The sequence below is a fragment of the Biomphalaria glabrata genome, chromosome 4 (assembly GCF_947242115.1).
Source record: "Biomphalaria glabrata chromosome 4, xgBioGlab47.1, whole genome shotgun sequence".
Classification (NCBI taxonomy): Eukaryota; Metazoa; Mollusca; class Gastropoda; family Planorbidae; genus Biomphalaria; species Biomphalaria glabrata.
In genome coordinates, this window is record NC_074714.1 from 16,753,355 (window position 1) to 16,768,622 (window position 15,268).

Below are 15,268 nucleotides of genomic sequence, written 5' to 3' on the forward strand. Positions count from 1 at the left end.
TTTAAAATACTTATATTTAGTTTTGAACTCAAACTGACAGACAGATAGACGAGCAGAAAGATTGATAGAACGAAGATAGATAGATAGATAGATAGATAGATAGATAGACAGATAGATAGGTAAGTAGGTAGTTAGGTTAATAGATACATATATAGATAGATAATAATTGGTTTTCTTAGCTCATAGAAAGAAAATATATTTTCTGAATAGTTTAGAGCTACTGGCCTTGAAATAGGGTAAATAAAAAAATAACAAGGTTACAAAGACAGTTTGTGTGGAAACACAAACTTAAAATCGGCCCCCTAAGTGGTCCTCCCAGGCAGGCTTCAACATTTTCAGAAAGAACATCCGAATGAAATTATATAAAAGACAAATGAGAGATAAGAATGGAGAAAGAAGGTTGACAGATCTTGTGTAGTGCCCCAACACTGCAGCAGATCACAGGATAGGTGCAAGTGAATGCAAAGTTAGATGTGAACCTGGCCTAACTAGTTCCCCTTTCAGACCTTGTGGTCTATAGGGCAGATAATGTAAAGTTCATCTGTTTTTGTGGCCTACGGTTAACGAGGGTGTCATGTAGCCAGCACAACGACCAACCGCCTTTACTTTTCCCCAACTAATGTCAGGTACCCATTAGAGCTGGATAGACTCAGAGGCGCCCAAGGATTCCGAAGTTGAATATCCCAGTCTTCACCAGGATTCGAACCCGGGACCCTCGTTTCTGAAGACAAGTGCTTTACCGCTCAACTACCGCGCCTCTCCAGGCCTAACTGAAGTCTTATAAATAATTTAATTGTTTTGAAAAGGCTCAATCTCTTATTCGAATCCTTAAAAAAAAAAAAAAAAAAAAAAATTCCGCAAAAAAAAAAAAAATATTTATGAAAATAAAGTTTATAAGATTACTATTCGTTTTAAGTTAGGTCTAACTTATAATGCATACTAATTAGCTTTTTCTCTTTAAAAAACTGCTTGCATAACTGATTTTAAAAATTAGATTTTTCGCTTTCAGGGAAAAAAAAAGTAGCCGTTGCATCAGAACTTTGAATGGTCTAAACTATTGTGATGTCGGATTTTCAATATCTTTTCTAGTTTACGAGATTTAAACGGGACGGACGGACATACGGTCAGACGGACAGACATTTCACACAAAACTAATAGCGTCTTTTCCCCTTTCGGGGGCCGCTAAAAAAACATTTAAAACCAAAATAAAAAATTTGTCCACAAAACTTTTCTATGCGAAGATATTACCGCTCGTCAAGATAATAAAACATATAGAGACCATTGATTTAATGCATTCCTTCACAAATAATCAAATGTTTTTTTTTAAACACTAAAACATTTTAGATCTATGTTATTCTATTTTGTTTATTTATTTACTCTGGCGTGAAATTATTAACTATCATTAGATTAACCTATTCCTCCCGCCACCCACAAAGCAAATAACTTAAGAAGGTCTTTTGAAAATCTCAAAGGCATACTGTACAAAACACGTATAATGACTTTGAATACTTTGATTTGTATTCTGGACGCGGTTAGTAGTACAATGATTATATTTCATTCCATAGTTAGAAGATTAGATCCTGAGCATTAATTATGGTTGAAAAAATGTGTCGTCCCCATTTCAGCCACCTATTTTTAACTTAGCTGTTGGGTGAACGTCAAATTACTGATAATTTGTACGGAGACAAGCGGACCCTGCAGAACACTGCCAGATACCTGGACCGTGCTGTAAGAGATTAATCCCGGTACGGAGCCTTAGTGCATGGAGGCTTACAAATTACTGATAAAGTTAGGGATCAGCAGCGTCGCCACGATATAGCACAGTGTTCTGCAAACTGCCTAAGGGTTACCGGCTTCTGATGTTCCGTGGAACACAGCTTTGGAAACACTGCCCTACAGCAAACAAGTCTAAACATCTCAATACACACCCTCAGACTCTGCACAACTCGAGATGTTGCCTTTACTTTCACGTTTTCTTGTTTTTTTCCCCAGAATTCCGTCTCACAGCCTGATGTTGTCCGGTGCGGTGGGCGTGTCCCTGGCCATGTTTGTCATCCCAGCCTGCAGCAATCTGGGCTCTTTGATCTTTGTCTTGATCTTGATGGGCTGGTGCATGGGCTGCCTGGACTGTCTGGCCAATCTGAAGATCATCATGATGTTTGGGAAAAACGTGGGGCCATTCTTACAGGTAGTGACGATCAGTATTTGTAATTAATTTGTTTGTTTGGTATCTTAAACAAGGGAAAGAAATCGTACTTGACAGATGATGAGATAAAAGTTTAATCAGTCCCCCCTGAGGAACATATTTTTATGCATTTACAAAGATACCCCCTCCTTCCCTCCCATTTTCATAGATGGTCCTCAAACGATAGGATTTTAGCGCATTGAAAAGTTAAAAGCTAAACAAAAGCAATTAGTTAAAAACATTTTTAATCGCACAAATTATTATGTGTAGGTCATATACACTTACAAACTATATGACAGATCCAAACTAACTGATAAATTTACACTGAATATAAGCTTTGTTTTTTTTAAGTATTTTTTTATGTTATTCTTCTTTCTTTGATGTTAATTCCTACTGTGCTGTGTTCTGTACCCTAATATTTTAACCCATTTCAATCAACCCTTGTTTTCAGGCTATGCACTGTTCCTATGGAATTGGTGCTTTTGTAAGCCCTATGATAGCCTCTGCGTTCCTGTTGAACAGGGACTGCACTCCTTACATCGATGGATTCACAATTGAGACCCCGACCTACAAGGGCAGCTCTGATAACCAGACCGGATCGGACATGAATACTGTGACATTACGGATTCCTCCACAGCCTCACAGAGTCTTTAGATATCAACATATGAGTCATCTTCCCAAAGCATTTTTTATACTTGGGGGGCTGCAGGTACACATTTTTTTAAAATTTCTGCTAGAATTCTTATAGTCTGTGGTATTTGGATAGAGTGTTGTTTTTCTATTAAATCCAATATATATATAAAGGAACTCTGAAATGTTTCGGAAGTAACGATGAAAAATCTGTAGTATTTTGTGAAAATTACTAAAAGCCATTTCTCTTTAAGTCTCTACACCTCATCCCAGCGATGTTCTGTAACTCAGAATAGTGAGATAATATAACATAGTTCCTAAAGAAAATGTTGCCCGCTCGTAGGAAATTAATTTTTTTATCTAATAATGATGGCATGTATGGTTTTTGTTTGTTTGTTTTTAGTGCATCGATCTTTCATTCTACAACTTTACAATCTCTATGTATTGATTAAATATTTTATTTTAAAAATTTTGGGTTTAGTATCCAGTTGTTTTTTTTGTTTGGGAATCTACGATAGATATTTCCAGACTTTAAAAATACATATTTTCTTTCTATTTCAATTCAAAGTTTGTGATTTATGGGTTTATTTTTTTTTAGACCTATATGTATATTTTGATCATGTATGAACTAAACTAGTTAAACTACACCTTCAAGGAATGCAATAAGACTTGCTTATCATTCTCCACAGTTGGCTATTGCTGGACTAGTAGCGTACGTCATCTTCCAGGAGAAACTGGGCAAACTCAAACCAAGAAATTCCGCCAATGATCATGGCCACACAAGTCACATGATTACACCTGCTAAAGGTAAACAATGTCACTATTGTGGCTAGCAGCAAGCTCCGTGTTTTAATTTTACTTCCTAAGACTGAAATTTGTGAAGAATGTTGAGCACACAAGATGCAAATAATTCTTCACTTGAAGTGTGACGTCTCCAATCTTTAGCGGCCCTCGAAATAGACGCTATTAGTTTTGTGTGGTCTGTCTGTCCGTCCGCCCCGTTTAGATCTCGTAAACTAGAAAAGATATTGAAAATCCGACATCATGATATTTTTTATCTTTTAAAGTTTTGATGCAACGGCTACTTTTTTCTTTTCTGAAAGCGAAAAATTTAATTTTTCAAATAAACTATGCAACCAGTTTTTTTCATAAAATACACCATTTTTTACAACTATTCCAACACGGGATTCTATTAAGTAAGGGTAATAACTATTTATCATATTTTTTAAACACATTGATGCAAACGATTTTAGATTTTTTTTACAATTTATAGCCAAACTAAGTAAGTATTAACTACTACATTTAGAAAAAAAGAAATGTTTACTTTTTTCTTTTTTTTTAAAGAGAAACAAATCTATTTAGTATGCATCTAAGTGGAACATAATTTAAAACAACAATTAATAAGTAGTTTTTCATATTACGGTAACAGACATAAAACACAAACATGATGATTATTTTTTAATGAAATGTTTTTTCCTTCAGGCTTTGAATAAGAGATTGACTCTTTACAAAACAATTAGATCAATTAGATAAACATTATATGACATCAGTTAGGCCAGGTTCACATCTAATTTCATCTTTACTTTCACCTATCCATTGGTCTGCTGGACTGTTGGGGCACCACTCAAGATCGATGAACATTCTTTCTCCATTCTTCTCGGACATTTACCTTTGATAGAATTTTATTCAGATATTCTTTTTGAAAATGTTGAAACCTGCCTTTTTACCTGCCTGGGTGGACCACTTTGGGGCCGATCATGTGTTTGTGTTTCCACATAAACTGTCTGTGTAACCTTGTTTTTACTGACGCGATCATTTAATACTAGTCGACCGACGCCGCTATTTTGCAGGGCCGGCCACTTTCATAGGACCCTCACTTTCATAGGACCCGCGCTAATTCTAGGTGTATAAATTATTAAATTAAACCATTTTATAAATTATAACAGACTTCCGAGGCCTCCTAATTTACCGGGAGCTCCTGGAAATCTCCTGAAATTGCAAAATATACGAAAAAGTCCTGGAAATATCCGGAAATTATTAAAATCTTTTGAAAACTCATATAAATCTCCTGAAATATATAGACACAAATATTGTCATTTTGGGCTGTCATTCAATATGGAAAACGCCAATCCTACTCGCGATAAAAAAAACGACATTATGCAATACCCGTAATCATGGAATCTAGTAAAAGAAGCTTCTCGCGCCTCAAACTAATGAAGAGTTACTTGAGGTCGATAATTCTCGTAGATAGAAAGATTGAAACATTTGATAATTCTTGCTATTGAGCGTGATCTATGTAGGAAATAGAAATTTTTTGATATGCTGTATGACTTTGCTACACGCAAGGCTCGTAAAGAAATGTTCAAGGCTGTAGGTAGTAAAAAATGAATATAATTCAAAGACGAATTTATTTTCTAATACAAACTCTTAATTTTCACTTATTCGTATCTCTACCCAAACCTGGCCCCGCAAAATCCGTTTCGCATAGGGCCCCACAATGGTTACGTCCGGCCCTGCTATTTATTCACAGAGTAGATTACTTGTTCTCCTCCCCCCCCCCCCTTATTTTTTTTCGCAGACCGCTAAAACTACTTGAGTTAGAAATAAAAAGAGTGATCTTTTCATGACTTCTTGGTCACAATGGTTAAGTCCGGCCCTGATATATTGTGAAGGGTGAATACTTCTTGTTCTAACCCCTTTTTTTTTTCGTAGGTAACTCTAGTCCGACTTGCAGAAATAAAAGAGTGATTTTTACTTCTTGTCAAAACTTTTGAGCCATGAAGAGAATTATATATATATAGATTGTTGTAGTGATGGTAGTTTTTCAACAATAAATGTTACCTTCTAGACTTATAATGTCATTATCTCACTGTTCACTGTCTTTCAGGTTTCAATGTGGACAGGATCGGTGGATGGTTGCGAGATACTTGTTGCGCTTGTGGTGGCCGGGAGGTGATTTTTATTACACTGGTCACGTGTGTGTCTCTGTTCATATTTGATGGATTACAGGTGAGATATAAATGCAGACATATCAGTGTGTGTGTATGATAGATTACAGGTGAGGAATTAATACATAGAAGGCGCTTAGGCTGAGCGTTAAGGTACTAGGCTTCCGATCCGATGGTCCCGGGTTCAAATCCTGGTAATGACTGTGATTTTTAATTTCGGGACCTGTGACACCCTCGTAAACCGTTGGCCACGAAAACAGATGACCTTTGCATCATCTGCCATATAGACCACAAGGTCTGAAAGGGGAACTTATTAATACAGACTAGTCTGCGTCTGTGTGTGTGATGGATTACAGGTGAGATATTAATACAGACTTGTCTGTACTTGTGCGTGAGTTTCCCTTATGTCAAAGGGAACCACTCTATTGTCTGCCTATTCATTGATGTTGTTTTGTTTTAGCACTTCAAGTTTCAGTGTGTGCGGATGTGTAACTTTGTCATTGTTGTCGTGAGCTCATTTTTCACCATCAGAGGATCAAATGAGGAAATTGAAAACTAAATATCAATGTGATTGCACGGCGGTTAGGTTGGAGCACCAGACAGCTTAGTCCACAACAGAAACATCCTAGGTATCAATTACAAAGACCGCATTACGAACGAAGACATAAGAGACAAAACTAGAACAGTGATAGGACCCCACGATGATCTTCTAGCTACTGTCAAAAAACGAACGCAAACTAAAACTCTATGGCCATATCACAAGGTCCTCAGGGCTCACCAACACTTTCCATCAGCGAAAAAGAAGAAGAGGTAAACATAGAAAGCGATGGGAAGACAATATAAAAGAATGGACTTACCTGTCGTTTAAAGAAATTAAAAAATTTATGCGAAAACCAGAGACAAATGGAGAATGATGGTCATCAGATCTTGCACTGTGCCCCAACGGAAAAAAAATAGGTGAAGATGATGGTGATGGTGAAACGTCTTTTTAACAAAATTGAGCGTGACTTTGACTTGCAGTATCTACACCACTTTCTGCTGTATTGTAGTTATAGGTCAAAACAAAAGAATTGTAAACGATCCATGGAGAAGAAGAATATTTATTGGCCTCCTTCAGTCGTAGAACGACTATGGTTCATCTCGAACACTTTTTCATGTGGCTGTGGAGCCCTATTTTGGAGAAACACTGCCGTCCATATATATTGCAGGTAAATGAGACTTTCGCTTTGGTGGTAGAAGAGCCGGCCCATTTTCGTATGGCACGCTTTTCTTCAAGAGCTGAGGCCCATGTTTTCTCACTGTCCATAGCTTTCTTTCTCACTGTCTCTCTCCAACTAGTGCGGTCTAGGGATATGTCTTCGCAATGGTCAGTATCAATGTTCACTGATTTTAAATTCCGTTTTATCACAACCACGTAACGGAGGTGGGGGCGACCAGTTTTTCTTGAACCAGCCCGGGTTGCGATTGTTCTCCATCCGGTGAACATGTCGGAGCCAGCGCAGGCGGCGTTGCCTGAGGACTGTAAAGATGCTGGGAAGGCCCGTTCGCGTGAAGATCTCAGTATTGCACACACTTTCTTTTCATGTTATTTTCAAGGTCCTTCGCAAGTGGAGTGAGATTAATTTTCTCTTTTGCTTTGTGTAGGTAGTCCACTACTCACTGCCGTACAGTAGTATGCTAAGAACGCATGCCTTGTAGACCTCCATTTTGGTCGCTGTAGTGAGCTCATGGTTTTTCCAAACTCTCTGTCGGTGTCTAGAGAAGGTCGATGCGGCCTTCCCTATGCGTTTTTTTTAAATCTTGTCTTCTAGAGACAGGTCATATTGAATTGTAGAACCAAGATAGCAGAATTCATTTACAGCATTCAGCTTGTTATCGTCAATGGGGATAGAAGCTGATGGCCAAGACTGACATTTATGTTCATTCTGATCGTCTCACATCTTTTACCACCTGTAATAAATATTCATCTTTTACCTTTTTCCTTCGTTGAGTTGCCTCCCTTAGAATCACTTCTATATATTTTATACAAACACAGATACACACATGCACGCGCTAACAGCGCCGCACACACACACATACATATATACACATAGCCAGTTTTAAAGTGATCTCTTGATCAATTAATGGAATTTTCAGTCAGTGGAATTTTGAGAATTACTTAAAATACACGATGGTACCAGTACCAAAGAAACCTAAAATAAATAGTTTAAAATGGTTTCCGACCAGTAGGACTAACACCTATAGTTATGAAATGTTTTGAAAAATATATGCTCAAACAACTTGTAGCAAAAGTCAATAACAGCCTAGACCCTCACCAATTTGCATATAAAGCAGCTAGGGGAACTGAGGATGCAATTCTATTGCTTTTAGACCAGCTTTATAAGCATCTCGATACACCCAAAACATATGCACGAGTCCTCTTTGTAGATTCTCCTCGGCTTTTAATACTATACAGCCACATCTAACGATAAACAAACTAAGTAACTTAAATGTAAGCCCTTACTTACAAGCTTGGGTTCTAAACTTTTTAACTCAACGTCCTCAGTATGTTAAAGTCAACAACACTAAATCGTCAACTCGAGTACTATGTACGGGTGCTCCACAAGGTTGTGTACTTTCTCCTGTACTATACACTCTTTACACTAATGACATAAGAAGCATCTATGACTCAGTTAAACTCATTAAATTCGCTGATGATACTGCCATAGTCGGTCTTATTTCAGAAGAAACTCAGTATCAAAGCTCGATAGAAGAGTTTACAAACTGGTGTACTAACAACTTTCTAGAACTGAATGTCACAAAAACTAAAGAAGTTATTATAGATTTCAGAAAGAAAAAACAAACTATACATGAACTGCAGATAAACACAACATCTATAGAACAAGTGAAGGCATATAAATTTCTAGACATCATCATTGATAACAAGCTTTCTTGGAAAGACCACCTTGGAACTCTGACAAAGAAAACAGCCCTGAGACTTTTTTTTTTCAATACAAACTCAATAGCTTTAAACTAAACAAGAAGATCCTAGATACTTTTTACGGCGCGACTATACAAAATCTGTTAACATACGGAATAACTTGTTGGCAAGGCAACGCTTCATCTAAGCTGTTGCGCCGCCTAGAAAACATCATAAAAAGGGCATCAAAAATCACACTAACAACATTATCACATTTAAAGAAACTTTTCGAACAAAAATGTCTTAGAAAAATCGAAAATCTCTTGGAAGACAACGGCCACCCGCTCCATCAGAACTACGTCAGGTCGTCGCGAAGTGGGCGACTGCTGTCAATCAAGACAAGAACAGAACGGTACAAAAACTCGTTCGTACCTTACTCGGTCAGACTATATCAACGCCACTCGTTGATCAGGAAAATGACCAAGATGCCTGTGTGTAGTTGCTAAATGAACTCTTCATGCTGTGTCTGTTCTATTTATGTGTATGTTGCTGTTGTATTGTCTTTATATGAGAGAAGAGTCCTTGTAATAACTGCTGTTTAATAATTGCAGAATTAATGAGACAGTCTTAGTCTTTGTCTTAGAAATTGAATAACTCTTTAAAGGTCTCAGGGTTAACTAAAGCTATAGATTTAATTTTATTTTAAGGCAAAGATCAGGTAATGTGTATACACAGCTGGGCTGTCCACCCGATTCAATTGTACTGTGTTCATCTCAGCAACTCTTGAAGTACGTGACAAAACACGGTAGCAAAGTTATTCCCCTTTGTAGGTTTCTGCATTGATAACATTGCTTCTACGTTATCTCCCTTTGGGGGAATTGGGTATCACTACATGTGCCTGGACACGTGGCATCACTACATGTGCCTGGACACGGGACATTGAAACGGAGAGGAGATAGCTTGGTTGGGGTACGTGGAATGTTCCAGGGATGCGCTTAAAAAGTTCTGTGAGCGGGGACAAAGAAAATGGTTTTAAACAGAATTGGCGATTGCTCAGAAAAACTTCAGGTCATATCTATATTAGTTTCATTTTGAAAAAGTTCCATTAAGTTCTGGGTCTCTTTTCCTGATCAATTATTTCAGAGAATCTCACATTGGTTGTACGAGTGTTTACTGTGTCTTGGATCGAGACGTGGGTTCATTGACTTGAAACATTGATGACACTTTAGGAAGAGTCTACATAGATCTCAAAAATCTCAAAGATCACCTGGATTTTGTAATTTTTCAATAGAAAACAAAGGTTCATAAAGACTCTTAGTTTCTAGTTTATGTTTTTTAGTTCTTGATTTATTTTTTTACTGATACTTGAGCCCGGTTCATGACACTATGGAAGACGAAAGACTTGTATGAATTTGTCCCAGCTTAGGGTTTATGAATGTGCCTTATTTTAAACTCAGTTCATCATCCAAGTGAAGCAAAGTCATCACCAGGTTCTACTGGACTGAACCATTGAGAGAGCAAAGAACAACAGCAAGAAATAACTTCAGACGAGTATTGGATTGTAAAACTAAGCACTTCTGAAGGAATAAACAATTGCAGTGTTGAATGTTCTTTTTCAGAATGTAAATCGGACAAAGAAATTTAAAAAAGGTCAAATTTTCTCCTCTATTGCAATGACTTCTGACAAGGATTGAGCTGTGCGAGGATTGTGAATTTTAAGTTCAAGGAGACAGATTGTGGTGTTTGATCTTTTTTTAAAAACATCTTAAGTAGTTAAGGCAGTCTCATTAATCATGTCATGCCCTTCTATTTTTTGACAGATGCTATTATTTAAAACAAACAATAAAGTAAATACTTTTTAAAATATATCGTTCAGAAATGTAAGAGAAAACAAAAATAGAATCCTTCATTGTATTTCACTGAACACAGAGACTTCCACTCTGTATATTGTTGTAATCTTTTTATTGACATAAAAACAATAAGAGAATGAAGAGCTCTAAGGCATCTAGACTATTGCAGATTTAGCTGCTGTATACTTTTGATGATGAATACAAAATTTGAATTATCCATTGACAATGCATTGTATATGTCCACTCTAGCTTCAACCCCCCCCCCCCACTCTCATCAAACCTGCTCCGGTGCTTGTTAATGGCCCTGGACGCTATTGAAATAAAACAATAAAAGTACATTTCAGTTTTCTAACTTTTTTTTTTCAAATAAGCCTTTGGCACTTCGGCTTCTCTCAAATTAAGAAGTAAAGAATTGAGATTAGATCTTATGTAAAAATGTTGGTTTACATATTCATATTCCGGATGTTGATTCAGAGTTGAAGATAATCTACATCCTAGTCCAAATCTCCCGCAGGACATCGGGGCAGCGGGCAGGGTATGAACCTGGGGCCATCGAGACGACCGAACGCCAGTCCAGCGCGCATACCGCACGGCCAGGAAGTGAACTGATAGAACATAGATCTAACAGTTGACCTAATAGAGTTACAGTAGTGACCTAAATGACCTTAGAGAGGTAATTTTAAAGGGCTTACAGTGTTGACCTGAGAGTCCTTACAGTGGTGATCTATAGCGTTTTTTTTACAAGTCTTTTACAATGGACCAGAAGTCTATGAAATGTTCTTATAATACATGAAGCTACATATTATATTATCCATACACTTAGCTACATTGCACACATTACACTTATCCAACAGCTATCCCTTGATCCCCAGAACGTAGCCTGCGTAATGAAAACGACGATCTCAGGAAAAATATTTTCCAAGCCCTTTTTCTCAAGGGACAGTATCTCCCGGACCATGTGTCCATCTTTGGCCCTGGCGAATGTGAGTTCCTAGCGATAGTTGAACACATAAAAGATTGCATTACTTGAGCTAACAGAAAATGCGTTGTATCGTGTCATGTGCAGCTAGAGATGTCTAGGCCAGTGTGTTGTGCAGCTAGAGATGTCTAGGCCAGTGTGTTGTGTTGGTGTGTTGTGCAGCTAGAGATGTCTAGGCCAGTGTGTTGTGTTGGTGTGTTGTGTTGGTGTGTTGTGTTGGTGTGTTGTGTTGGTGTGTTGTGCAGCTAGAGATGTCTAGGCCAGTGTGCTGTGTTGGTGTGTTGTGTCATGTGCAGCTGGAGATGTCTAGGCCAGTGTTATGTGTTGTGCAGCTAGAGATGTCTAGGCTAGTGTGCTGTTTTGGTGAGTTGTGCCATGTGCAGCTGGAGATGTCTAGGCCAGTGTGCTGTGTTGGTGTGTTGTGAAGCTAGAGATGTCTAGCCCAGTGTGCTCTATGGTGTGTTGTGTCATTTGCAGCTGGAGATGTTTTGTGCAGTGTACTGTTTTGTTGTGTTGTATACATAATGTATGAACTGCATATTAGACATATTTACCTAAATCAGTGTTTCACAATCTTTTTACTAAATGGAACACTTCGCTCATTTTTAGTATTCAGCGATACAGTTTGCTTATTAATTTATATAGATTAGTTAGTTATTGCAGTAGTTCGAGGAACATAGATTTTGGCCTTGCCTAACACTAGGGTTCCTCGTAACAAAGTTTGAGAAACACTGACCTATATGTTTTGGATAAAGTTTTGTGTACTCGGATGCATGTTATTAAACATTCTCTCGAATATCTATATCTGTATTTATCTTCATGGCACAAGAGTTTGGACAAGAAGTAAAGGAAAGATCACACTTTTATTTCTGCAAGTCGGACTAGAGTTACCATACGAAAAAAAAAGAGAGGGGGGAGAACAAGTAGTATTCACCCGTCACAAAATAGCAGGGCCAGACTTAACCGTTGTGACCAAGCCATGGAAAGATCAGGTAGTTTTAATGACGAAAAAAAGAGGGGGAGGAGAACAAATAATCTACTCTGTATTCACCCGTCACTTAATAAAAGGGCTGGACTCAACCGTTGTTGATTTCGCGGCGCCAATTTTGGGTAGGGATACGGATAATAAGTGAAATTTAAGAGTTTGTATTACAAACTTAATTCGTCTTTGCATTTTATTCATTCTTTAATACGTATAGAACTACTTTACGAGCCTTGCGTGTAGCAAAGTCATACAGTATATCATAAAAAAATTATTTCCTCTACAGATCACGCCCAATAGCAAGAATTATCAAATGTTTCAATCTATCTACGAGAATTGTTGACCTCAAGTAATTCTTCATTAGTTTGAGGCGCGAGAAGCTGCTTTCACTAAATTACACAATTACGGGTATTGCATAATGCCTTTTTTTATCGCGCGTAGCATTGGCTTTTTTAGGGGATTTCCAGGAGCTCCTGATAAATCAGGGGGCTGTTTGGTATTTTGTTATAAGTTATAAAATGGTTTAATTTAATAATTTATACACCTAGAATTAGCGCGGGTCCTATGAAAGTGCAGGGCACACTGCGGGCGCATAGGTTGCAGTGGCCTAAGTCCGGCCCTGCAAAATAGCGGCGTATGCTACGCGGCCGGTCGACTAGTATAATAATAATCAGCTTGTTTGGAATTTTTTGTTGTTGTTGTTTTTGAAACGCTAAATAAATGAACACTTTCAATGTTACGAAACGTTTGAATGTCATTATTGAATGACTGTAGGACATGGGGCGAAAACGCTTCGCTTACGAACTGAGTAGACATGAGTTTAAAAAAGTTTTTGTTAGTGCATTGTATCTATTGCATACCTTGCATATCATGCTCAGTTTCTAATACCTTTTGTATGAAAGTATTAAAGTTAGCATCTGATGAAAGTTTGAGTAATGAACAAATATCAAATGATATAATCATACAACGTTTTAAAGAGCTACGTAATCATCTGATTGTCAGATATTTACAAGATGTAGGTAGATAGAATGATTGGGCATAGCAGTAGGGCCAGTTTGCGTGAGCCGTGAAGTTTCTGTCAAGTTACCTTTTTAAATTGTGTTTTATTTATTTCTTCTTGTAGATGTCAGATGTAGATTGATCTTCAGGAACAATTATAATTTTTCGTTATTAAAATACATCTATTAAAGTCGTACCTCTATCCAACTCTTACCTTCGTGGAAAGTAAAAAAAACCTAAATATGGGCGGAAAGCTAAAAATCCTTCTGGGTGGACACGTATCTCGAAAGCGCCTTAACGATTTTCTTAGAAATTTGACAGTTAATTTATATCATTGGAAAAAGAAAAAACTGCAGTTTGACCGTTATAATGTTTCATTCAATTTAAATATGATAAGAGAACTAGAAAGTATTTATATTGAACATACCATCTGAATGTACGTTATGTATTCAGTCTAGAGTTTCATCAATTAATGTTCAGGAACATTTTGCGCATCTTCTTGTAAGTTTATATTTAAAAGCCTATCACTGGAATATTATAAAGTGTAGTGGATTGTTAAATTCATTTCACCAGGATTCTTTGGAAAAAAAGGGAGGGGGGAGGGGTTAAAAAATCTAACATTCATTAGTTATTAAGAGCAAAGTAAAATCGCTGCGTAAGTTGTTTAAAAGAGATATAGTCTGTATTAAAGTCTTTTTTTTGTTGTTTTTTTTTGGCTCTGTAAAGGATATCTTTGCTTCTTTCACCCATTTTATTCTCGTATTTTATCAATATGTGTCATGGCTTTAGTTCGTACTAATAAGGTCAATACAAAGGAAAGGGAAGAATGGTTAAAATACTTAAGTCAAATATGAGGATAATAGGTAGGCCTATATCAGAAAATATGAGGATAATAGGGATATAGGGATAAATGAGTCATTTCGATGAACAACTTCTAATATTTAACTATTCTATTTGTTTTACAGTCCTCCTTTGCTAATTATATTTACACGTATGCTCACCAGTCTGGAGTAGAAGGCTTACAGAAATATGAAGGGGCTGTACTTGATGCTAGCTTCTGGGTAAGTCATTGAATTTCTCTCCCTTGAGTATCTACATATCATTTAGTAGAGCTTAGTTATAGCCCCGTCCATAGGACCCTCTTTTGTTAAGTAGTAAGTAAGATCTGACCTGGTCACATCCAGGAGCTTCCGGTCTGGTAGTAGAGGTGTACTGTGTGTGGGTGAGGATTATAGATTTTTGTATGAACTCCAAGATCTTACACATTCGGAAATACTTTGAGGGAAAAGGAAGGAGTTCTAACCTATATACACAATGGTCAGCTACAATAAGGCTAAGAGGCTCTAAAGTGGAGGTCAAGTTTAAATATCACTCCCAGTCCCATTCAATATACTAATGACTTCATGGTTAGTATAACGTGAAATTTATTCCAGTTCCATTACGCTATGCACCCCTTGATGTGTACCATATGGTGGGTACGTTTCTTCATGAAACAAAAAGGCTTTTACTAATGTGCCATGATCAAAGAACTTTCCTTGTATAATATAACTCAAACAGTTCTGATGCCTCAAGTCACAAAAAAAATTTTCAAAATTAGTTTGTATTTTTTTTTCCTGGCTTATCTGAGAAGTTAATTTGATAATTATTATTTATAATACATACTTCACATTGCAACATATAAAGGGAAGACAATAAAGTTGGTTAGTCATCTTTATACCTCAGTCATTTGTCACTTCCAATTTATTTACTCACTTTATCAGTTATATTGTGATATTGCGATCTTTGAGCTTTTTTTA

At 37.1% G+C, this 15,268-nt stretch overlaps 1 protein-coding gene across 3 annotated transcripts in view; it reads left to right on the top strand.

The window, feature by feature from the left end:
- Nucleotides 1-15,268, top strand: part of LOC106050496 (major facilitator superfamily domain-containing protein 4A-like) — a 143,145-nt gene that overhangs the window by 96,624 nt on the left and 31,253 nt on the right. For all 3 annotated transcript variants that reach the window (XM_056025794.1, XM_056025796.1, XM_056025795.1), the window contains 5 exons: nucleotides 1,993-2,188; nucleotides 2,637-2,894; nucleotides 3,505-3,622; nucleotides 5,703-5,824; nucleotides 14,438-14,533. In XM_056025794.1, coding sequence (XP_055881769.1) covers nucleotides 1,993-2,188; nucleotides 2,637-2,894; nucleotides 3,505-3,622; nucleotides 5,703-5,824; nucleotides 14,438-14,533 — 790 coding nt within the window. The remainder of the gene's footprint in view (nucleotides 1-1,992; nucleotides 2,189-2,636; nucleotides 2,895-3,504; nucleotides 3,623-5,702; nucleotides 5,825-14,437; nucleotides 14,534-15,268) is intronic.